Below are 27068 nucleotides of genomic sequence, written 5' to 3' on the forward strand. Positions count from 1 at the left end.
GCCATAACCACCTAGTACCTGTTTGATCTTGTCTGGTCTACACGTGTTTGCTGTCATTCATTTTGTTGCTCTTGTTAACTTTGGGTGGAGTCAGTTGTTTGTTATAGCTTTTCTTTACATTTCATTTTCGTGATTTTAAAGTAAATTATATTTTTCACTTTCGATTGAAATTCCATTTTTATTTTGAATCACTTCTTTATATTTTTTTATTGTAGGATCCACAAACAGATAAATTTCAAGCACGGCAGTAGTGGTAAGTTTCTTTTTTTCATCATAAAATTTATTTTAATTTACTTCTTTGAGAAATTTCTTATTATTGAACGTAATTTCAAGTTCGTATTTCTTTAGAATTGCATTTAAGTTCGATGAATGTAGTGGGAAATAAGTCTTTATATTTTTCAAATAATTTTAAAGATTTCCTTTCCGATTGCTCAAAGAAAAAAAATGTTTTTGGTCAATAATTATTTTGAATTAACGCGATGAAATATTTTAATTTTATTTCGTATTTATTCACAATCTAAGAACATAAATAATAACTGGGAACGTTGTATATATTGGGGGATAATCGCCAAGTTTTGGGCGCAATGTTTCCATCTTATGTTCTAAAGATTATTCTAAAAAATATATCAAAGTATCCAATAGTAAAATAAATTTTCTTGTTTAATATTTATTTAAACCATGTAGTAACTCGGTTTTTGTAAATATTTAACATATTTTGAATGTAAATTATTATCCTCAAAATTCTTAAAATTACACATAATGTGGATTATAAATTTAAAAACTGTTTTTCTTTCTGATTAAAACGATTCTTAAAAAAAATTAAAGTGTTGATCTTTAATTTTTTTTAAATATTTTCATTAAGCTATTTAAATTACATTGTCATTAAAGATTGAGCAATATGACTAGCAATTTTGCTCTCTAGGTTAAATATTTCTCAAATTGTGATTATTTAAGGACCAAAAATAGTTGTAAAATTTCAAAAATAAATCACCAAGAAATTCTGAAACTTTGTATTTTTCATCCATTCTATTCTAACCATAACAGAATAATAAACTAAATATAGACTTGATATTTTGACAATTGGTTGATTTGTTGAGAGATTACCTTATACTATTTCTTTTTATTTAAATTTGTTGTTAATAACGTGATAGTTTTTTTAAAAATATATTTAGAATTTTCTCTTGAGAAGATCTCAAACATTTCTCATGTGTTTAAGGTTTTAGATATTCTACCATAGTTTGCATGTACTTTAAAACTCTTCTCTCTTGTCTCATGATCAATACAATACTTAGATTTTGAAGGCTAAATTCGATAGAACTATTTCTGACCATATATGGCAGTACTTTTACTTTCGTTACTTGTACCGCCGGTACAAGTAAAAAGTACGTACTTTTACTTGTACTTCGTTACTTTTTAAATTTAGTACTTTTACTTGTACTTTCGTTACTTTTTTAGGGAAAAAGTACAAGTATTTGTAACGGAAATGTCGAATGAAATCGTTACTTTTTTCTAAAACTCGGTAATCTTTCTAAAAAAAAAATTTAATTAAAAAAAAATGTTTATGTTTTTTTAATTTATAAAATTAATGTGCAATATATATGCATTCACAGCTAACTTCGTGTTTAAATACCTTAACCTCGCGTGGAGCGCTTATTCAGCGTGGCTAAGCACGTTCTGAGAAATTCTCGCAGCAGACTCAGTGACGCCACTTTCGAAATGCAATTATTTTGCAAAATGAATAAAAATATTAATTAACAAAATATTTTCATTCATTTTCGAGTTTTATGCATTTATTTAATACATTTTAAATAAAAAATGTTGGATTTTGTTATTACGTTTTTCAATTTTCTTTTTGAACTCACTAATAATACATTTTTGTCTTAATACATTTTTTACTAAATACATTTTTACCTAGTACATTTTTTACTGAAATTATGTTTATTCCTGACCTTGTCAAACAACACCCAGTCAAATCTCTAAGAACTTCAGAACTATTTGTGCAATTGAAAACTATTATAATTAGTATTTTAACTCTTGAGAACTCGAAGGTATTAATTTAGCCGTTGATACTAAAATTCGTTTACAAATTTTAATTATTCCGTTAGGCAGAAATGTTTGGAAAATGATTTTCTCGCATAATTTCAGCATTAGCCATTGTTACAAATAAAACTGTAGACTGTTCTGTTTCAACTTATACTGCACATTCAATTATTTTTTACCAGCTCAAAGATCACAAAGCTATCTGAAACCCCGTGTTTGCTTTGTTTATGTTTGTGCTTTTAAAACGCGTTTCTATAGAGTAAAACAATTTTAAATCAATGGTAATTTAAATAAATAAAAATAATAAACTAAAAATTAAAATCTATAGCTAAAATGTCTTTTTCATGCAAATCCATAAAAAGTTTGATATTAAAATTATATTTGATTTTAAAATTATATTATACGATTATATTATAAAATTAAATTTTAATATTCCTCCGAATTTAAAAATAAATTAATGTCTATAATTTTCAAAATTAAAAATAAGTAAATAAATAACAACAATTTTGCAAAGACATTAAAGAATTTAAGAATATTATTCAATAAAATTTAGGTTACTTTGAATTTTCGTTTTCCTAGAAATGTACTTTTAAATCGTTACTTTTTTTGTTTAGTACTTGTACTATTACCTGTACTTTTTACTCGTTACTTTTTAAAATCAGAACTTTTTACTTTTTACTCGTTACTTTTTTTAAAAAATACTTGTACTTTTACTCGTTACTTTTTAAAAGTAACGTTGCTATATATGTTTCTGACTGATCATAAAGCAATTTTTCTACTTTTAATGGCAGAGGTGAAGAGAAATCGAGGGGATAGAAAGATAAAAACTTTGTTATATGTTACAAACACTCTTGAGCAATTTTATGCAAATAATTTGCTGGTTGAAATATGGTGTATTAGTTTATGATTGAGTGATTAAAAGATTTCTAAATACTTGATAGAATTTATAATTAATTTTCAGATTAAAATCTAAAACTTCGATTCAATATTCATCAGTAGTCACTTTTATTTCATGTTCTTTATTTGTAGTTAATTAGTTATGAAAATAAATTATCAATATTTGTCCACGCCCTCATTGGCGAGATTGTAATGCGCCAAGCGTAGCTTTCTAACATTCTTTTCTCATTCAATAAAAAATTACCAAACGTTACAGTCCACTTGACTCTATTAGCTCCGACATCTTTGGTCCTAGCGACCTGGAGCAGAACTAGCCTCAATATGAGCACAATTAACTCAATAACAAATCTTAATCGCCAACGTGGGGCAATTAAAACAAAAATAAACAAAATCCAAAAATTTTTGGAAGAACATTCAACGCAGCAGGATGCAAGCGCCGCTGCCATCATTCTCAAAAAGAAACTGAAAGTAGCAATGGAACTACAAGCATCGATATCAGAACTGATAAAAGGATATACGCTACTTCCGGAAGAAATTGATCTGAAAGATAATCTAGATGTTGCTCAAGATATAGAAGATGAAATCGAAGAAATAGAGGTAAAGATTAATATTTTACTCTCTAAAATTGATAATAATAAACCTAATGAAACGGAATCAAATGCTTTATGTACCAACATATATAAAATTCCTGATTTACCCCTACCTTTCTTTTCCGGAAAATATGAAGAATTTCAAAATTTTAAAATTCAATTTAACTCTATTATTGGAAATAATAAAGAGTTGAGCGACACGCAACGATTGTGTTATCTTAAAAGCTGCCTCAAAGGCGAAGCAAAACGCCTTGAGTCAGCCCAAGATACATTTGAATCTTTATGGTCTTCCCTTGAAGATAGATACGAAAACAAACGAGCAGTTATCGATTGCCATGTTAATAAATTATTAAATTTTTCAAGAGTCCCTGACGCTCCTAATCAGCTCATGCAATTAATCGATAACACTAAATGTAATTTACGAGCATTAAACTTGCTTGAATTTAAATCAAATGAACTATCAGATACATTGATAATGCACATTTTATTCCAAAAACTCGATCCAGAAGTTAGAAAAAGTTTTGAAATGAAATTGTCGAAAAACGAAATACCCAAACTAGACAATTTTCTAAGTTTTTTGGAAGAACGTTCTAGAATTATGCAAGGTCTTAATATTAAAGAGGAAAGAAAGAAGCCCCATTTTAGTTCAAGGCCAAATACAGAGAAAATGTATTTAATTAAATCGAAAGTGAATAACCCATGCTTATTAGGTTGTAGGGAAAGTCATAAACTTTATAAATGCGATAAATTCAAACGAATGAGTGTAAATCAGCGAATTGAAATAGTAAAAACTCATAATTTGTGTTTTTCATGCTTAAATAAGCACTTTCCTAATCCTTGCATGTCTAAATACACTTGCTTTTGTAAAAGCAAAGATCATCATTCTTTACTTCATGAAAATATGAGAAATGAGTCATTTACATGTGATACAGCAGTAGAAGAGAAAAGGGAGACAGACATCTTGTCACCCCTCTCCCCTCCTTTCATTCCTTCGAACACTTTGTTTACGAATAAAAACGAAAATGCTAATTGCGTGATTTTAAATACGGCGGTTGTTTATATTAAAGATGGGCAGGGCATATTTAGACCATTAATAGCCACTTTAGATAGCTGTTCAAGTTCGAATTTAATAAGCAGTAGAGCTGCTAATTTATTGGGTTTAAAGAAACAAAAAACAAATGTTCCGATTTCTGGTGTTAATGACTCGTGCATTACAGCTAAATCATTTGTTCGTACCGAGTTAACAAATGAAGAAAATAATAAATCTTATTATTTAGACTTCTTAATAGTTCCAAAAATTGCGGTTCTTCCACCCACATTTGTAAACATATCGAATTTAAGTTTATCTGAAAGAATAAAACTTGCCGATAATAATTGGAATAAACCAAAACGAATTGATGCTCTTTTAGGAGCAGAATTATTCTTCGAACTATTGGGTACAAATAAAATTAAAATTAAAGATTCCCAATTAATATTAATTGAAACGCTTTTTGGTCATGTTGTATCGGGAGTTGCGAACAACTTTAATTCTAATTTAGAGAAAATTAACGATTCGTGTTTTTTACTTGCTGGAACCGAAAATCTTGATAAAGCGTTAACTTCCTTTTGGGAAATAGAACACGTAAACGAAAATAAACCAATGGTTGATGACGAATTAAACTATTGTAATGAGCATTTTTTAAATACTCACTACCGAAAAACAGATGGTAGATACGTGGTTGAATTGCCGATTAAACAACAATATTCAGCTAATATTTCATTAGGTGATTCAAAACAAATTGCGTCTAAGAGATTAAAACAATTATGGAATCGCTTAGATCGTGATCCTAAATTAAAAGAATTGTACATTAGTTTTATTCGCGAGTACGAATCTTTAGGTCACATGGAAGAAATTTGCGATGATTCAATTCCGGATGAAGGATATTTTTTACCCCATCATGGTGTATTGCGACCGTCCAGCACTTCAACTAAATTAAGGGTTGTTTTTGATGGGAGTTGTAAAACTACGAATGGAATGTCCTTAAATGATTTTTTATGTAAAGGCGGAATCCTACAGGACGATCTTTTTACAATTATGGTTCGTTTTCGAAAGCATATTTTCGCATTTACGGCCGATATAAATAAAATGTTTCGGCAAATCGAAATAAATCCGTTGCAAACTAAATATCAAAAAATTTTGTGGAAAGAGGGGAGGGAGGAACCTCTCAAGGTGTACAATTTGAAAACCGTTACCTATGGTTGTGCATCCAGTCCCTATCTTGCTACAAGAGTTCTACATCAAATTGCAACCGATGAAGAAAAGGATTTTCCTATTGCCTCTAAGGTTCTAATGGAGGATTTCTATATGGATGACTGCCTTTCGGGGTCAAGCAGTATTGAGGAATTTAATGAACTAAGACAACAACTAACTAAGCTCCTTCAAAAGGGACAAATGAAATTACATAAATGGCGTTGTAATGCCATTAATACTTCAACGGAATCATCTCAATCGTTTCCCTTCAAACAAGATTGTGCAGATACTACTATAAAAACTCTGGGAATACTGTGGAATAGTAGAAAGGATACTTTTCACTTCAATGTCACAACGGCTTTAAGCTCGAATTACACTAAGCGTGAAGTGCCAAGCCAAATTGCCAAAATCTTCGACCCATTGGGCCTACTTGGTCCTGTTATCTGCAGTGCAAAAATATTCATGCAGCAATTGTGGCTTTTAAAATGTGAATGGAACGAAATGATTCCACCTCACGTCTACCAAAAATGGGACAAATTTTTACGATCTCTTTCTTACATAGAAACTTTGCATATCCCAAGATGCATTATGATCCTGGAACTAACGATTATTCGACTTCATGGCTTTGCAGACGCCAGTGAAAAGGCCTACGGTGCCTGCATCTACATACAAACTGTTTCCAATTCCAATGTGCCTTCCAGTCAGCTAATTTGCAGCAAAAGCAGAGTGGCTCCTATTAAGACCATAAGTATCCCCAGACTTGAACTTTCAGCTTGCTTACTATTGTGTCAACTCGTGCATCGAGTTATTTCATCTCTAAAATTTAAATTCGATCAAGTCATCTTGTACTCCGATTCCACGATCGCATTAGCTTGGATCAAGACTTCACCCCATCTTCTTAAGACTTTCGTCAGCAATCGAGTGGTACAGATACAAGAACTGTCCAAGGACTTTCTCTGGAAACACATTGCATCAGAATTTAACCCGGCAGATGCCTTGTCCAGAGGTCAAGATGCCTTTGTTTTTTCTACCAATAAACTTTGGTGGAAAGGCCCTGTGTTCCTGAGTGAGAACATAATTAAAAACAATGAACCTGAACTAGATTTAATTCCTGATTGTGAACCTTTTCAGAAAGAACTGAAACCAGTTCTGCTACTGACTTCAATCACCAACAATGACTTTATTGATGACTTTTTAAATCTTTCAAATAATTACATGAAACTAATAAGAATTTTAGCTTTTATTTTTAGGTTTCTTTCAAATTGTAGAAATGTGAATAAATTTAGGGGTCCTCTCAATGTAAAAGAATTAGATAAAGCCAGAAATGTTATTATAAAACAGGTGCAAGGTGAGTACTTTGTTGCAGATATCTCAGCCTTAAAAAAAGGTAAGCCTGTTCCTGTAAATAGTAAATTGAAATGTTTGAATCCATTTTTAGATCAGGATGGTTTGCTCAGAGTTGGTGGTCGATTGACCAATTCTAATTTGAATTATAATTCTGTTCATCAAATAATATTACCTCCTGGTCATAAATTTTCTAAGATTATTTTTTCTTATTTTCATTTTAGAGATTTGCATGTTGGTCCTCAAGGACTATTAAATACAGTACGACAAATTTTTTGGCCAATCAGTGGCAGAAAATTAGCTCGTCAAGTTGTGCATGATTGTGTGCAGTGTTTTAAAATAAGGCCAACAGTCTCTTCTCAAATAATGGGTGATCTCCCTCCTGAGAGGGTGATTCCTAGCCCACCCTTCTCGAACGCAGGACTTGACCTGTGTGGTCCATTTTGGATTAAATATCGTAACCAGAGAAAGGGGTTATATAACAAAGTATATGTAGCTATTTTCATATGCATGGTCACTAAAGCTGTACATTTTGAATTATTGTCTGACTTAACAGCTAGTGCTTTAATAGCTACACTTAAACGGTTTTTTGCCCGCAGAGGTAAAAGTTGTACTATATCTTGTGACAATGCGTCCAATTTTGTTGGCGCTTCGGCGGAGATAAGCAAATTCTTAAAGTCTTTAAATGCTAAAAAAGATAATTTATCTGGTTTCCTTTCATCGGAGCAAGTACTGTGGAAATTTCTACCCCCTCGTTCACCAAATTTTGGTGGATTATGGGAGAGAGGAGTCGGACAATTCAAATATCACCTTAAAAGAACCATTGGTTCTACGAAATTAACAATTGAAGAATTTTTAACTATAACTATTCAAATAGAAGGTATTCTTAATTCCCGTCCTCTTTCTCCTATGTCATCTGATCCAGAAAATTATGAAATTTTAACTCCTGGACATTTTTTAATTGGAAGAGCAATTAATGCACTTCCTGAGCAAAATTTGATTGATTTTAAAGAAAATTTGCTTAACCGATGGCAGAAAACTCAAAAAATTGTTCAAACAATTTGGAAAAATTGGTGTAACTCTTATCTCAGTCATTTACAACAAAGATCAAAATGGTTGTTTCAAAAACAAAATGTAAAACCAGGTATGATGGTTCTGGTAAAAGAAAGAAATTTACCTATATGTAAATGGGTTATAGGACGAATTTCTGAAATTATCACCGGTAAGGATGATAATGTCCGTGTGGTTTTCGTACGCACACCTCATGGAATTTTCAAAAGAAGCATTTCAAATATTGCTGTATTACCAATTGTTAACAATACTTAAATTTATATGTTGAATTCAAAATGTGAAAAAAATAATTGTATTAATATTGCTTAAATTTGTATTTTTATTATTATTTCTATTATTATTGTTATTTTTATGATTATTGAAACATTCAAATGTCAGAATATTTCAATGGGGGCCGGGATGTCCACGCCCTCATTGGCGAGATTGTAATGCGCCAAGCGTAGCTTTCTAACATTCTTTTCTCATTCAATAAAAAATTACCAAACGTTACAGTCCACTTGACTCTATTAGCTCCGACAATATTTACTTACTTACTTATCCTCTACGTGCCTTGGGCACTTAAGGCCTCTAGCATATCCCTCCAACGCCTCCTGTCTTTAGCAATAGATCTTGCTTCCTCCCAGCCAGATATTCCACATTCTTTTAATTCGCCCAAAAACATGCGCTGGATGGTAAGTCTGGGTCTTCCTCTTGTTCTTTTACCATCAGGGGTCCATGTAAGCGCAACAGATGTAATTTTTTCTTTAGGCATTCTAAGGATATGTCCGAGCCAGCTCCATCTTCGTTTTTTAATTTCATCTTCGATTGTTTTTATTTTAGCTTTCTTTAATAGATTTTGACTTGATACTTTGTAAGGCCAGAAAATTTTAAAAATAAATCTTGAACATTTGTTTTGAAAGGTTTCTAATTTTTGTATTTCGATCTTAGTCTGTTTCCAGGTTTCTGCGCCATATAATAGTACTGCTCTAACAATAGCTTTGTAAACAACTATTTTTGTCTTTATTTCAATATTTGACTCTCTCCAAAATTTATGTAATCCCTTAAAACATGTTCTTGCTTTGATTATTCTCTGTCTAATATCTTCACTACTTCCACCTTTTTTTTTATCTACAATAGAACCTAAATAGCTAAATGACTCTATGTCATCTATTTCGTGATTTTCGATTTTAATTTTGTCATTTTTCTTTTGATTTATTCTCATTACTTTAGTTTTCTTCTTGTTTGTGAATAAACCTACACTATTTGAATATTTGTTGAATTTGTCTGTTTTAAGCTGAACGTCTGTACATTTGGATGAAATAAGTACGACGTCATCAGCAAAATCAAGGTCTTCTAAAGTAGTGAAATTCCACCTTATTCCTCTTTTTTCATCTTTCAAGCTGTTTCGCATAATCCAGTCTATCACCAGTATAAATAAAAATCCCGATAAAACACATACCTGTCTCACACCAGTTTTTACTAAAAAGAATTCAGTTAATTCTCCATTTACTTCTATACATGCTTTGCTGTTATCATACATATCTTTGATTATCTTAATATATTTCTCTGGTATATTATAAAATGATAAAATTTCCCATAATTTCTCTCTCTTAACTGGATCAAAGGCTTTACTGAAATCAATAAAGTTTAAATATAAAGAGGTGTTAAATTCTAAGCTTTGCTCAATGATATTTCTAAGTGTGAAGATTTGCTGCGTTGTTCCATTTCCACTGCGGAAACCTGCTTGTTCTTCTCTTAAAATTCCATAAATTTCATGTTTTAGTCTATTCAAAATTATTCTTCCAAATATTTTTCCCGGTATGGAAAGTAGGCTAATGCCCCTCCTATTTTCGCATTCTGTTAGATCGCCTCTCTTGGGAATTTTCACTATTACTGCTTCTTTCCATTGTTCTGGTATGCTTTCATTTCTCCAGATTTCATTGAAGAGCTTTTGCAACTGTCTTGTAGCGGTTTCAAAATCTGCCTTAAGCATCTCTGCCACGATTCCATCTCTCCCTGCAGCCTTTTTCGGTTTTGTGGCCCTCAGGGCATTCTGTACCTCATCCAGCGAGATATTTTCCAAAGAAAACTCTACAGTAGATGCTACATTTAATGTAACATTTGGGAGTTGCTCAGAATTTTCAACATGGTGTGCGTTAAGCGTATCTTCAAAATATTCTCTCCATCTTTCTTCGATTTATCAATATTTGATTAAGTATAATTTTTTGCAATTATTATCCGATTACTTTTTGATATTGTCGTGAGTTTTCCGATCTGGTTAGGGTGTGTGTTTTTTATGTATATGTATAAATATTAAGAATTTGTAAAAACATTCAAAATTACAAATTGTTATCTGAGATAAATGTTATAAAGTGCTTTTATCATACTTAAAAATTTAAAATATCCAATTATAGTAGCTTAAAGCGTTTACTAAGAGAATCTTAAAAATGAAAACTCATCATCATTGTATCCAAACTTGTTTAAAATTATTGTTCTAAATCAAACTAACATTGGAATTCTCTTTTTAAAAAATGTTGTAAATACTATAAATATATGAAGAGCTAAAGTAATATTTTTGATGATTACAGACACAAATATGGGAGATAAGATTGAATCTTGGCGAGTAGACATTAATTGGAAATCAGTTTAAAATTCTCCTCCATGTCAAATACATATGAATTTGTTCTTTGGTGTAGAAAGAATATAGCACACGTGAACTGTCAAAAGAGATAGGTTTCTTCGATAGAGACCTAATGTTGTAGCGAAATTAGGAAAACAGTCACTATCGAATATTAATCAAACGGAATTGGAGAAATCTAATCTATGCTGCACGTTTCAGTTGCATAAGGATCAGTGCCGTAGCGAGCTTAACTCGCGCCCGGGGCACAATACCTTTTTAGCGCCCCCCCCATTCGAAAATCATCTAATATTATAAGTAAAATATACTCGCAAAGTAATAAATAAATAAAGTCATAGGCTCAAGCTAGACATTAAATTTGAGACAAAAAATGTAGTTGAGAAAACAAGACTAGATTTTGAAATGTATATGATCATCTAGAATTAGTTCAAAAGATACCTAATATTTATTTTACATATTTATAAAGAAATATTTTAAAAACACGCAGTTTTAAAACAATAAAAAAGTAAATATTTATTATCTCTAAGGAGATACATATATTTAATAATATGATTATAATACATTAATAAAACTAATTACTATATGTATAAATTTTCCGCTTTTGATGAAGCAAATTTATCAATAATATCATCAAAGTTGATCATTTCAAATTTTTTCATACCTTATTCACTGAATAATAGAATCGTCGAGTAGATGTAGTAAGTAATCTTATTTGTTTTATTACTAACCAAGAATGCCTTGAACTTGAAAGATAGCAGCACAGTGAAATATACACTAAAATTTATGCTAACATTAAACTTATAACATTTAATAACATTTCATTTTTATTCTAAGCAGAGCGCGATGACAATGACGCAAAACTGAAAAATACAAGCACAAAATAACTTAAACGTTAATATTTCGGGTATTTACCTAACTTGTAGCGGAATTCCACAACCTGTCGCAAGTGTCAACCTGTCGCAATCGGATATGTACAGTCACGGAAAAAAGTATCCGGAAAGTAACAAATAAAGAATCATTTATTTTTTGAAACAGATAATTCTCAGGTACAGAACAAATACGGCGTTTGTGTCCTTTCCTAGAAACAGCAAAACGCTGTATTTGTTGTGTGTCTGAGAAGTATCTATATTAAAAAATAGACAATCTTTTAGTTGTTATTTTCGGGATACTTTTTTCCGTGACTGTACATATAAGTACATTAGAGTGCTATTGTTATCGTTTTAAAATAACAAGCGTGAGCTACATTGCGTTTATAGAAACAAAAATAAATAGTGTTCTGAAAGAAAGAATGTTTGTACTTTGTACACTGTACAAACACTTTGTACACTGATGTTTGTACTTAGTACACTGAAAATATTTGGAGATAATATATGTAACCACACAGCGTAGATGCCAAAAGGAAGTGCTGACAGACACAGGTCGAGTCAGCCCTGACATTAGAAAAGACGTGTCATTTCTATTATGAATATATTATTACAGTTTGATTAGTGTTCCTTTTTATTTACGAATTAACATTTATTATGTTTCACCGGTACTAAATTTAAAATATATTTTCCACAAATAAATTATAATAAAAATAAAAATCATCCAACAATTTTTTTTGTTTTGCTGACCATTAGGCGCCCCTTTGTGTGTAGCGCCCGGGGCATGATGCCCCCCCTTGCTCCCCCCTCGCTACGCCACTGATAAGGATGTAAATTATTAAGAAATTAACTGAGTTTTTATCGTATAAATGTTTTCTTAAGTATGAAAACATTTCTACTGACATTTCCACTGAGTTTAGTTTAGTAACACATATAAATGATGAATCAGGTGCATTGGATTTTGATTTTGATGCTTGGTTTATTTAAAGTGAAAAATAACAATATCTGACTTTTGACTTTTGTGTTAAGTGGATATAAATGTTGATTTATAAATCTTCAATCGAAAAGTTTTTAGCCGTAACGAGTTTTGGAAATAGGCGATTCAATTAATAAATTGTTTCTTTCATTTATCTGATTATTACTTTTAATAATTTGATATTTCATAAAAAGGATAGTCTTTCTTTACATTTAACTTTCAATATTTTCTTTCAATGAATGCTGAATATGCAAAATTGTTCAGTATCATGATGCTAGTGCTATGCCCTTTTCTTGTGCCTGACTTACCGACTAGTGAAATATTCCTAAATATTATGCAGATTGCTTTTACTCTAAAATTTGATGATAAAAATATTAATGCGTAACTAAATGTTATGCTCGTTGCAGCATTAATACAATCGAAGTTTCTTAATATCTATATATATATTTCTCTTACACGGCGACAAAAAAAAGCCTCATTACAACTCCCCGAATGGCAACGCTAGAAAATCGACCAATGATTGCCACTAAAAATGTCACATGCCAAATCTAGCTGAGGTGGCTCAACATATAGCGCTTTTAAAAACTTCGGCAATCTCATACTATTAAATTAGACAGAAGTTAGTAGTCTTTGTCGATAGATCTCTATTTTAGTATTTTGTCGAAAACGCTTTTTTTCACGAATTTATATGTTACGAATTTATTTGACGATTTTTGATTTATATCACGAATTGATTTGTTTTATTATTGTTATTAGTTATTTATTGAAAATTGTGTCTCAGTCGTGCTGTTACGCTTTAAGATTTTATACTATAGCACATTTCTGATAGGTTTAACGAATTACATGCCATTTATTTGAATTCAAATTTGTTTTAATGATTTAGTATTTACTAAAAGTATGTAATTTTTTTTAGAAAAAAAGTTTTTATATGGATTTGAATGATTGTTTTGAATTCTTAGAATTTTGTGCATTTGCAATGTACCTAAGTCAGTTGCGAGCGAAGCGGGCTTGGTTTGCGAAGCAAACCATATAAGATTGCGTAGCAATTTTCGGGGGTTGGCGAGCGTTAGCGAGCAGGGGGTGCAGCCCACTAGTTATACTTTATTAATTCAAGAATAATGATTTATCAATAATATTGATTTATCAATAATCATTGATAAAATCAATAATGATTGTTAAAATCAATAGTGTATTTATTGATTAAAATCAATATTATACATTATTAATTCATCAAATATACGAGTTTATCGCAATTAAGAATTAAAAAATCATGTCAAAAATTACGTCGATTAATATAAATAAACTTCATTTTTTTTATGACAATAATGCCTTAATGCATCCATACCTACATAGTTCAAAGTTAACATCTTGATAATTTTTTTATGAAATAAAAATATTGCATAATTGAATTTATCCAACTAAAAATTTTTTTATTCTTTCATCAAAAAAGCGACGGTTTGGTTTAGGGTTTTTACTTTGTTTCTAATTTAAGAAGGAAAAAAACCAAAAAAATAAAAAGATGTCTCTACATTCATTTCACGTAATTTAGAGTTCCATCAATTGCATTTCTTTTGTTTAGAAGGAGCTATATTTCCGAGCAAATTTTGGAACCAATCTTTAAATGCGTTTTTGAAAAATGTTGTGAAACGATCACGATCAATAACAATGGATGTTATGTGTTCCTCACATTAGCATAAACAGCAGTAACGAATCATGACAGGGAGACTCAGTCCAGTCAACACCTCCAGCAGAAGAAATCCTAACCCCGTTTTGCAGTGCCGTAGCGAGCTGATCTCGCTCCCGGGGCACAATACCTTTTTAGCGCCCCCCCCCCATTCGAAAACCATCTAATATTATAAGAAAAATATACTCGCAAAGTAATAAATAAATAAAGTAAAATAAATAAAGTCATAGGCTCAAGCTAGGCATTAAATCTGAGACAAAAAATGTAGTTGAGAAAATAAGACTAGATTTTGAAATGTATATCAGGGTGGCCACCCACCTGGAAAACCTGGAATTATCAGGGAATTTTTTTATACTGGAAAAAACCTGGAAATATCAGGGAAATTTGGATAAAAACCTGGAAAAATCAGGGAATTTTAAAGAAAAGCTGGAAATTTTTTCTTTGATATTTTTTTTAAATTTCACTAATTTAAATTATTTACTAATTCTCTTAATTTAAATTATTTCATCCATTATATCCACTTTTTTTAAACGGAAATGTATCGCCAAACAGTTGAAATATCATCAACTTAGCGATACTTTACTTTCATCAAAATTTGCTCCATTACAGCTCTGTTAAACTAGAATGCCACATAAAATTCTCCAACGGTTGCTAAACGAATGTAGAAACCTTTGACCGCTATGGGACTGTGCAATTAAGGAAAGATTCTGGTGGAGGTGGAAAAAGGGATTAGGATATTACCTTCTGTTTTTAAATTCTGTCCTGGGCTGAATCCATTTATGGCTCAAGTTTGTTCCGATGTTTAATAGATTTTATAATGCACTCTTTTTCTGAAAGTTTTTCTGCTCCCATTCAAAGAAATCTATGAATTAATTTTTCTCAGCAAACCAACCAGTCACATTTTTTTTTACAATCGCTAATGTTTGTCGACAAATCTTTACAATTGTTGCATTAATGATTCTTGATTCAAAATTTTGTACCAAAACATTAAAAATTAAATAAAAAATCTGGCCCAATTGCCTACTCTTTATGAAAAAAACGAAACAAAAACCTGGAAATTTTAAGATTTTTATCTGGAAAACCTGGAAAAATCAGGGAAATTTGAAATCTGATTTGAGTGGCCACCCTGGATATGATCATCTAGAATTAGTTCAAAAGATACCTATTATTTATTTTACATATTTATAAAGAAATATTTTAAAAACACGCAGCTTTAAAACAATAAAAAAGTAAATATTTATTATCTCTAAGGAGATACATATATTTAATAATATGATTATAATACATTAATGAAGCTAATTACTATGTATAAATTTTCCGCTTTTGATGAAGCAAATTTATCAATAATATCATCAAAGTTTATCATTTCAAATTTTTTCTTACCCTATTCACTGAATAAAAGAATCGTCGAGTAGATGTAGTAAGTAATCTTATTTGTTTTATTACTAACCAAGAATGCCTTGAACTTGAAAGGTAGCAACACAGTGAAATATACACTATAATTTATGCTAACATTAAACTTTTAACATTTAATAACATTTAATTTTTATTCTAAGCAGAGCACGATGACAAGGACGCAAAACTGAAAAATACAGGCACAAAATAACTTAAACGTTAGTATTTCGGGTATTTACCTAACTTGTAGCGGAATTCCACAACCTGTCGCAAGTGTCACGGATAAGTACAGTCACGAAAAAAAGTATCCGGAAAGAAACAAATAAAGAATAATTTATTTTTTGAAACAGATAATTCTCAGGTACACAACAAATACGGCGTTTGTGTCCTTTCCTAGAAACAGCAAAACGCTGTATTTGTTGTGTGTCTGAGAAGTATCTACATTAAAAAATAGACGATCTTTTAGTTGTTATTTTCAGGATACTTTTTCCGTGACTGTACATATAAGTACATTAGAGTGCTATTGTTATCGTTTTAAAATAACAAGCGCAAGCTACATTGCGTTTATAGAAACAAAAATAAATAGTGTTCTGAAAGAAAGAATGTTTGTACTTTGTACACTGTACAAACATACAAACACTTTGTACACTGATGTTTGTACTTTGTACGCTGCAAATATTTGGAGATAATATATGTAACCACACAGCGTAGATGCCATAAGGAAGTGCTGACAGACACCGGTCGAGTCAGCCCTGCCATTAGAAGAGACGTGTCATTTCTATTATGAATATATTATTACAGTTTGATTAGTGTTCCTTTTTATCTACGAATTAACATTTATTATATTTCACCGGCACTAAATTTAAAATATATTTTCCAGAAATAAATTATAATAAAAATAAAAATTATCCAACAAATTTTTTTGTTTTGCTGACCATTTGGCACCCCTTTGTGTGCAGCACCCGGGGCATGATGCCCCCCTTGCTCCCCCCTCGCTACGCCACTGCCGTTTTGACGCCACGAGTTGTAGGTCGTGGCGTAATTTTAAATATCACCTCTTATCTTAATAAAGCTATTTTGTTTTAAAGTGTATTGTTCCTGGCAAAAGTTTTGTAGTTTATTTGCAAACTATAAATGCAAGAAAATGTTTTGATGATGCTTTTGAAGTGTAAATTATTTAAGCATTCCTCTACACTTTCCGATTTATATAGTATATAAACATTAGTTTAGTAAAGCGTTTTTGCATATTTCATCAATAATTTATTGATTTAATCTAAATGCAGACATGATTAATTTTATTTATGAATAGAATTTATACAAATCCATTTTATAGCAAATGAATTCTAAAACCTTAAGATAAATTTATTAATGAAGAGAAATGATATTTGAATGTCTCTTCATTAATTAATGAAGAGAAATACTTTATTTATTAAGCAATATATGATACGCCTATAAAATAGACTATTACACTATTCTTAAGTGACCACATTTTCATTGAGACAAACCGAGACAAATGGGGTGAAATGAGAATTACAATTTAGTTATATATATTTTATTGTATGCATTCATATACTTGAACAAAATTTTATTTATTATTAATTATTGGTAACTATAAAAATATTTGTAAAAATAATAATTTGAACATCGTGATTTTTAATCAAATTAAATGTTTTATTTTTAAAAAATTATGATTTTCTTTCACGGTCATATTTTTGATCCGAGTGAATACTTTGCATTAGATTCGGATCATTTATTAAAATGTCATGAAATGGTCAAATTATATTTTACACTTAATAAAGATTTTAACGTTCAACTGCGTTTTTTCAGTTGTCCATATTTTATTGATACTAGGAAAAGCACGTTCTGTTGCTACATTTGTTCCTGGAAGGGAGAGCGTGAATTCTACAATTTTCAAAATATTTTGATAAGGAAGATTATTTTGTTTAAAATGAAGAAATAACTCCGTCCATTTTTCGTCTGTTTCCACATTTGCAGACAACCAACATTTAATTTTTTTCATCTGTAACATATCTTTTTACCAATGGCACCTCATCAAAAAGATCATTTTCGCAAATATTATTTTTCGGAAAATGGTTACTAATATATTCAAAAGATTTTTCCACATATTCCCATAAAATCTCTTTTTTTAATGTCACCCAATGAAAATTTTTAATATCTTCGAATTGAACTGTCCATTCTTCAAGATATTCCAATCAGTTATAAAAATTTTTGACATGTTTCAGAAAATCAGGTCATTTAAATGGCACCTTGTTCTTCCAACCTAGTGATGTCTTTTCGAATAATTAAATGAATGTAATCGTTATCAATTCTTTATCGTAATTTAGTATTTAAATTATTGATTTCATTTGACACTTCCGCAATTGAAATTTTGTCCCTTTCAATCATTTTCACAGCATTGTGAAATAATGTAGCTTGGTTGTGCATGAACTGAGGCCAAATTTGTGATGTGTCATTTTCAAAAAAGAGCAGCAATATTCTTGGACATTTATCTTGTAATAAAAAGTATGATTTAAAGGTTCGTATATTTTAAAAATATTTTCTACAGCTGGTAAAAGAGCTAGCCATCGTGTTTTGCTGTAACCAAGAATTCTTTTATATTCGATTTCTGCGCTTTCACAAAAATTCAAACTTTTACACCTTCAAACTTTCAACTCGCACAGTATATATAGAAAAAAAATTTTTGCAATAATATTTTCAACATCAACTGGAAGTAAGTTAGATGCTGTTTGAATAGTATTACGTAGAATATGCGCTGCACAACCTACTCAATTTACTACTACTCAACCTACTACTACAATTTTTTGGTTCAAATGTTAATGCATGCACAAACTAAAAATGAATGAGCTGAAGTACGGTTTATATTAAAATCAAAACGAAAAAGGAAAAAAATAATAACGAAGATAATGGTTATTAGAAAAACATACTTCTTATGTGTTGATTTTGGGTATTTTTATAGATGTGGAATACTATAATGGAAATTTTCATACATGAATCTCCTTTTCATAATTCATTTATTATATTGTTGTTAGAAAAAATATTCTTTTAGAATTTCTTTCTTCACAAGCATTTCATAAAAATCATAGAAATATTAAATAAGAAACGGATAATTAATTGGATATAAATTTAATTACCGGTTTCGAAAAACATCACTAGTTGGGAAAAAAAAATTCTCTCGAAACCCCTGTAACCTTTCTCGGAACACCATATGGGAACCACTGATCTACATTTCACTCCCCCTAAATCTATGACTACGGCGAACTAAAATATGAATCTAGGTTTGACTTCCTTGATTTAAAGGAAATTTAAGATGTTTCTCATTTAATGTGCGTTGAATTAACACTAGATTTTACACATCGGTCGTTATAATGGAAGGGTGGTTATAATGAGGGTCATGCTAATGTGCACAGAATGTATTTTTTATTGCAATGCTAATAATTTATTGCTTTAGCATGTAAAGCAAGAGCACCATAACATGAAATATTAAAATAACGTAAAATTGCCAGAAAGTGATAGTAAATAACTCAAATGCATGCCAATGTTTCTTATTTCTATAGAATATATAGAGTTTAACTATTTGGTATGTAGTGGCATTTACTACATGCAGTTATTCTAATTTTGTTTTAGTTTGAAAACTCCTTGATCTTGGCGTGTACTTCATTATTGTCAAGCCGGAAGTTATAGTTCTCTACAATATTTATTGTGGTAGTGAGAAAACAATTAAGGTGAGAATTGGTTTTTCTTTGTTATTTTTTTTTTCAATTTTGTTATCAAGCTTTTACAATATTTATTTTTTATTATGTTACAAAACTTCCCTAGAATCGAAATGACTTGTGCCCTCATCGGATCAATATTCACGAATCTTAGCTCAATTTCCCTAGCAACAATTTTATCTTGGCCCCAGTTGGGCTCAAAATTGGCTCAATATGGGTCCTATATGAGCATGCACCAAGGGACCAATATTGGGATGTCTAGATTTTTTAATATTGGTCTTATTTAGGTCCAATATCTGCATGTACATTGCTAATATAGAGTTTATATTGAGCCCAATAAATATAAAATATCGGGTGAATTGGACAATTCTATATAGAGCCAATATCGGTAAATATATAACGGCTCGTTGAATCCTTATTGAGCCAAGATTCCTGAATATTGGTCCATTGAGGGCCCAAGTTATTTTGCTTCTAGAGTAGAGCTCAAAGGCCGTTATTTTCCAATATTGGCATGGCTTTATATAGAATTGTCAGATTCACCCGAAATTTTACAGCCACTTTACAACCAATATCAGTCCTATATAGAGTTGTCAGATTCACCCGATATTTTATATTCATTATTCAGCCAATATAGGCCCCATACAGGAGCAATATAAAAAGAAAGTCTAGGTATTCCAATATTGGTCCCTCATTTTCATATGGGACCCATTTTGAGCCGAACTGGATCAAATGTAAAACTATTGCTAGGGTTGAACAGATTTTATTAGACGAAGGCAGGTATGTGGCTGCTTTTATTTTGATGCTTAAGAAAATATTTTTCCGCCTTCATCAATATAAATACCCTTTAGAAATGCCTTAACCAATTCCTCTCGAAATGTAGTTTTAAAGTGAAGTGCTGAATGATAATGCTGACCAATAAAATTTTGTTCATGTTTTTTTTTAAAAAAAAATAAAAAATAAAAAAAGGAATTGAAAAGAAACCAAACTTACTTGGAGCAATATTCTAGTAAAACTAAAAAAATTATAAGTAGTATTGTAGCATCAGGACTTTTTTGATGCATTACATATTTAACATGAGATAAAATTTCCAATATTAAGCTTTTAATGCGGTATAAATACTTTATTACATGTTTAAAAATTTCATTCTCTTCAAAAATATGTAAATAGCAATTAATAGATTACTTGTTTCAAGCGCTTCAAAAATAGGCGGCCATAGATTCAATCAGTTATTTTAACCTGATTATTCAGAAACTGGTGAAATACTTGGATTTTCAATGCTACAACTGTTTTTTAATAGTTTTAAGTTCACATTTAATCTGAATATGGATGTGTTGAACATTAATAAGTGTTACCCGACACTGCATACTCGGCAAAATTTGTTGGGTCCAGGCACCGGATATTGAAGTTAAAAACTGGGGAACCCGGTCCCGAGTAGTAAGTTTATTTTTACTGTGGGATAAAATAGGTATAGTTTTAAAGTTTGCATGTATTTCACTAAAACACCTATGTGAATAGGGTTTTAGAAATAAAAATGTTCTTAAATTAATGCATCTATGATTATATTTAAAAAAAAAAATGCTAAAAAATTTTTTTTTTCGTGTTATTAAATTAAAGCGTTAATGTTCATGGCTATCAAAATTAGGTTTTACTTCAGTTCAGATGAAGTAAATGTGCAAAAATCTAGACAATGTCATCAAAAAGGTCAAGGTTTTGGTTCACGATGAGTAGAGAATAAAGGATAGAGGGCAGGATAAAGAGGCTTCTGCGCCACGAATTTTGCGGATTCAAGGGAATTCCACCTGCTCAACTATAGCAGAGGGGTTTTAGATGATTTTTTTTGTACCGTGGATGTGACTCATCAAATGTGACAGCTCTACTATAACAGAAGGTTTTAATTTTATATGTTTAAAAAAAAAATTTCGATAAAAATTTTAATTTTTATATGTATATAATATTGGTGTTTTTTTTTAAATTATGAATTTAATTTTTTTAATCCGATATTTAATTGAAATTTTCATAAGTAGGAATTTAACATTATTTTTTAAACTGAATAGAATTCCTCGCATTTCATATCACAACAAAAATAAAAGAATAATATGCTGTATCAATTGTTTCACACGGAATAGCTTATAAGATAAATCCGATTGAATCCTGCATTGCTAGTTATCAGCTAACGAGTGTAGCTGATAGCTAGCATACAGAAACGCATTTTCATGCGTTTCTGTATGGAATTAAGCAAGATAAGTCCTCCATAACTTATAATCAGCTAATGATCATTGTATAATCTTTTTCATATATAATCAAGATGTATCCATGTATAGATATAAAGACAGATCCCCTATATTAGTCTCTCTATCCATTACTACTTTTAATCAGTTTTCTCACGCATACACTGTTCCCACACGATTTATCTATTTCAGGAAATAGTATATAGTCTTACCATCAGTTATCTTGTTTGGTTAAATCATGTTTTTAAAAGGTTCTATGGAGGCAGAAATCAGAAAGCGATAATGACATTATCAACCAATCAGAATCTGCTTTGTAATGTAATATCATTTTTAACCAATCTAACTAATGATCACATTGTATTCTGTAGTCTTGTATGCGGTATAAAAATCAAAGCAATCGATTAGAGAACTTATTCTGAATTTTATTCTCAGAGCATTCTTTACTATTTGATTTTTATTAAATTTTCTCGTTAATTTTCCATTTGTCATAGTCTTAATTGCTATCAGTTGTTAAACTTTTCGTTATTTGTTTGTGTTGAAGTTTTGATTAATTACTTTTTTTTCTGGTTGATAATTAACGGTTAACTTCAAAAATGAGTGACAAGTTCAGCGTTTCGTTACCCATGAACGGTGAATTGTTTGCTATCAGTGATTTTGTTGACTTAACTGCTTCCCAATAATATTGATCTTGTTTTAGATAATATGTTAAAACAAGATGAAATGGACGAAGGAAGAGTTCCTTGCCCGGAATGCCAAGAGAGCTTCACATCCCGAAGCAACATGCTACGTCATCACCGTTCCATACATGAAGATAAGCGACTTCAGTGCCCAGAATGTCCTAAAACCTTCGCCAGAACGGATGACTTAAAATGTCACCGTTTCAGTGTGCATGAACGGAAAGCTGTTGTTTCCCCGTTCACTGCTTCCAAGCAGCCTCGTCTAGATATTCTTACTGCACATCAGAACACTGCTTCGAATGTTGTTCCTGCTCGTCCATCAACGTCCCGTGCTACTTCTCTGGTTCCCGATCATTCCACATCTGCCTTTGAAGGGAGGGTAAAAAATATTCTTCTTCCCAATAATGACAAGATTAAAGACATGCCGAAGTTTCTAGAACTCAAGCGAGAAAATTTTGTAAGAATAGTAACTTCTCACCTCGTTGACTATGAACTGAAAGTGAATGTTAAATTTCTGTGTCATTACCAAAAAGTGGCTCAAAGTGGTATTATCAGCGAGGGGAAAAATTTCAAAACAGAAAATACAGTCATTACACCTTCTACTAATATCCACGAAGTATATAGTGCAAAGGTGGATGAAATTCTGGCGGAAGCAGATGATTTTGAAACAAAAGGATCTGGATGGACCCTTGAGGAAATCATCAATTTAGAAGTATGGTTAAACAAGTACAATCCACTTCACGGTTCTTCTTACATTGATTTACCACTAGTGATAGAGCAAAAGCACGCCATCATCAACGTGCATAACACCGACAACCGGTGCTTTATGTGGGCTGTACTCTCTGCTCTCCACCCCGTACCAGATCATGCTTCTCGATGCCAGAAATATGAGCCTTACATCCCCACTCTGGACTTTACAGGAATAGAGTTTCCTGTGAAATTACAAGATGTGCCGAAATTCGAGAAACTGAATGGACTTTCCATCAATGTGTTCGGGTTGAAAGAGAATAATGAAGTGTATCCTCTTGTCATCACGAAGGTAAAGAAATCTACGAAGGTAAAGAAATCTCGTCATATTAACCTAATGTACCTCACCAATGCCTCATCCTCACACTACGCCTGGATCAAGAACTTGTCTCGGCTCGTCTCCAGACAATATAGCAAACACAAGACAAGCCATGTTATCTGCGATTGTTGCCTGCAGTTCTTCCAAACGGAAACAATGCTCCGTCGTCATCAACTTAGCTGCAGCCAGGTGCAAGTGCGGATGCCCGAGGATAAGTGGCTATCCTTTAAAAATTTTAAATATACGCAACCGGTACCATTTGTCATCTACGCTGACTTTGAATGTCTCCCACAACCTCTAGACTCCTGTTCACCTGATGCTAAAGGCTCTTTTACGGTGGCATATCAGAAGCACGAGCCGATCAGTTTCTGCTATTACATTGCCTCGACAATGGGAACATATAAGGAACCATTTATCTACCGGGGTCCTGATGCCGGGAAAGTTTTTATGGAGAGAATGAAATTGGAGGCTGAAGATATTCATCAAATATACAATAATCCTCTGCCCATGAACCCATTGACTCAAGTACAACGGCGAGAATTCGATACGGCTACACATTGCTATACCTGTAAAAAAAAATTCTCCAGGAACGATTATAAGGTAAGTGTTTTTAATTCACATTAATTCTTAAAATATTATATTAAATATTATTATTTTTAATATAATTTTCGTTACGAAAAATCATTTCCTCCAAAATTTGATTCAGATAAAAGTTTAGCATTTAAATCATTTGTTTTTAAATGTATATTTCTTGCGAAAAATTTAATTTTTTTAGAAAAAATTATTAGTAGTATTAGAATATCTTAATATCAAAGAGTTATATGTATTTACTGTGTAAATCAATTATTTTTAAATGCGTATTTCTTTTTTTATACACTTTGTTTGAAAACATTTTTACTGAGTTTTAACATATCATAACATGAAAGGGCTATATTTACTTTTTGAAATATTATAAGTTAACTTACAAATTATCTATTGAAAAAAATAACATAGCATCAATACTAGAATTGTTTAGTTGATTAAATAAAAATGCACAATTCATAAACATTTTTTTTAAACATTTCAGTGATTTTCCCTGTTGAATTGAGTTTTCAAGTTTCGGTTACTTATTCTAAATATTTCATACCCTATTTACAATAAAAGTATAAATGAATTAAAACGTGTTATTTAAAAACTAAGAAAAAGTAACTATAATTTTTAACTCATATGAGAAACCTTTTATTTAATTATGAAACTGCTAGTTATTTATTTTTCTGAAGCCGTTTATTCTTTTTTTTTTAGGTGATGGACCACGACCATCAAACCGGAAAACTTCGCGGAATATCCTGCAATACATGCAACTTGAAGGTAAGTACACCTAACTTCATCCCGGTGTTTTTTCACAACTTCTCCGGATATGATAGCCATCTTTTCATCAAGGAACTGGGAGGGGATGATGGGGATATCACCGTCATCCCGGAGAACACGGAAAAGTACATCTCCTTCTCAAAGCAAGTGGGAAACGGACTTAGTCTTCGATTTTTGGACTCTTTCCGATTCATGTCAAGCAGCCTCGACCAGCTCGCTAATAACTTATCGGAAGACCAGTTCAGGCTGATTCAGAGATACTTCTCTCCTTCTCAAGTTCCTCTACTGCTTCGAAAGGGTGTGTACCCTTATGATTACATCTGCCACCCGGATAAGTTTGCTGAGACTTCATTACCTCCTAGGAGAGCTTTCTATAATCGTCTTAATGAGGCCAGCATCACTCAGGCAGACTATGAGCATGCTCATCGAGTATGGGATACTTTTGAGTTAAAGAATCTTGGTGAATATGCTGACTTGTACATCAAGTCAGATGTTTTACTGCTTGCGGACATCTTTGAAAATTTCAGAGATGTTTGCAGGAAAACATATGGACTGGATCCCGCTTGGTATTACACGGCTCCAGGACTGTCATGGGACGCTATGTTGAAGAAAACTGAAGTCAAACTTGAGCTGTTGGTGGACTATGATATGCATCTGTTTGTGGAGAGTGGTATCCGCGGTGGTATCTCTCAGTGCTCCCACCGACACAGTCGAGCCAACAATCCATATATGGGGACGGATTACGATAAAGACCTACCAACAAATTATCTCCTGTATTTAGATGCAAATAACTTGTATGGCTGGGCCCAAACCCAGTACCTCCCACTGAAGGATTTCAAGTGGATAAACCCTGAAACGGACATCTTGGAGACGCCACTTAACAGCTCAGTTGGATATATCCTGGAAGTTGATTTAGAATATCCGGATTCCCTTCACGATCCTCACGCGGATCTACCACTCGCGCCTGAAAAAAAAATTCCACCTGGCTGTAAAGAAAAGAGGCTCCTGACCACCTTGGACAACAAGAAGAGGTACGTGCTGTACTACCGGAATCTTCAACTTTATATCAAGCACGGCCTTAAACTCATCAAGATACACAGGATCCTCCAATTCACACAGTCTCCATGGTTAAAACCATACATCGATTTAAATACCACCCGCCGAACAGATGCAACCAATGATTTCGAGAAGAACTTCTTCAAATTGATGAACAACGCAGTGTTCGGAAAAACCATGGAGAACATCAGACGTAGACGACTGGATGTGAAACTTTGTGGAAATGCGCAAAAGGCGGAAAAACTCATCGCCCGATCTAACTTCCAGGATCGCACCATTTTGTCTGAAGATCTCGTAGCGTTCCATATGAGGCGGAAAACCCTAATCTTTAACAAGCCAATTGCCGTCGGGATGGTCATACTCGATGTTTCAAAAACATTAATGTATGATTTCCACTACTCCGAGATGTTACCAAGATATCAAGGACGTCTTAAACTTCTCTACACGGATACGGACAGCTTCATCTATAACATCACCACTCCAGATGTGTATGCGGACATGAGGAAAAACTTGGAGCTCTACGATACTTCAGACTATCCTGCGAACAATGTCTACGGCATCCCCTTAATCAACAAGAAGGTTCTTGGAAAGATGAAAGATGAGACCAAGGGGCAGATTATGACGGAATTCGTTGGCCTGAGGTCTAAGATGTATGCATATACCGTCGGTGCCCAGGTGACAAAGAAACTGAAAGGAGTTAAGAAGACAGCCATAGATCGGAAAATTGATTTCGAGGATTACAGGCAGTGTCTATTTGAAAACCAAGAGCTCAGAATTTCGGAAAATCACATACGTACAGAAAAACATAAAGTCTACTCGATTACTTCCAATAAGTTGGCACTGTCTTCTCAAGATCAGAAAAGACACGTCCGTGAAGACAGAATCAGCACCATTCCATTTGGACATTGTTCATTACGCAGAATAGCTCACAATTAAAAAAGGGAATAAAAATATTAATTTAAAAAAAAAGATAAAATAGATAGAATAAGTTAGAGCCGAAAAACTATAAATAGCGTTGAAAAAATTATATCATTTCATTCATCATGGACGTTTTGAAGTTGAAGCATCCCTTTACGATGATCTTGGTTGGACCAACCGGTAGTGGCAAGATCCATTACATACAGTGATTGAAAACCGCATGATAAAGCCATTCCCAAAACATATTGTTATGGAATATATCAAAAGTTGTATAGTGAAATACTTAATGTTATTTTCCACGAGGGTCCTCCATCTGATTTAAATCAAAATTCAAATGC

The 27068-nt window shown here is 32.0% G+C and overlaps 2 protein-coding genes across 2 annotated transcripts; both read left to right on the forward strand.

The window, feature by feature from the left end:
- On the forward strand, window positions 1-26853 carry LOC110283173 (uncharacterized). Its single transcript, XM_087151144.1, has 5 exons — window positions 1-140; window positions 216-253; window positions 19353-19450; window positions 22364-24009; window positions 24691-26853. The coding sequence occupies exons 4-5, from the start codon at window positions 22369-22371 to the stop codon at window positions 26746-26748; spliced, it is 3699 nt and encodes a 1232-aa protein (XP_087007270.1). The 5' UTR covers window positions 1-140; window positions 216-253; window positions 19353-19450; window positions 22364-22368; the 3' UTR covers window positions 26749-26853.
- Window positions 3259-8427, forward strand: LOC147803440 (uncharacterized). The gene is made up of 4 exons (XM_087151315.1): window positions 3259-3534; window positions 4351-4963; window positions 5066-6908; window positions 7326-8427. Exons 1-4 carry the CDS (start codon window positions 3259-3261, stop codon window positions 8425-8427), a joined length of 3834 nt encoding a protein of 1277 aa, XP_087007441.1.
- Window positions 26854-27068: the final 215 nt, after the last annotated feature.

This window comes from Parasteatoda tepidariorum, chromosome 9 (assembly GCF_982258835.1).
Source record: "Parasteatoda tepidariorum strain Cologne lab strain chromosome 9, Ptep-v5.0, whole genome shotgun sequence".
Classification (NCBI taxonomy): domain Eukaryota; kingdom Metazoa; phylum Arthropoda; class Arachnida; order Araneae; family Theridiidae; genus Parasteatoda; species Parasteatoda tepidariorum.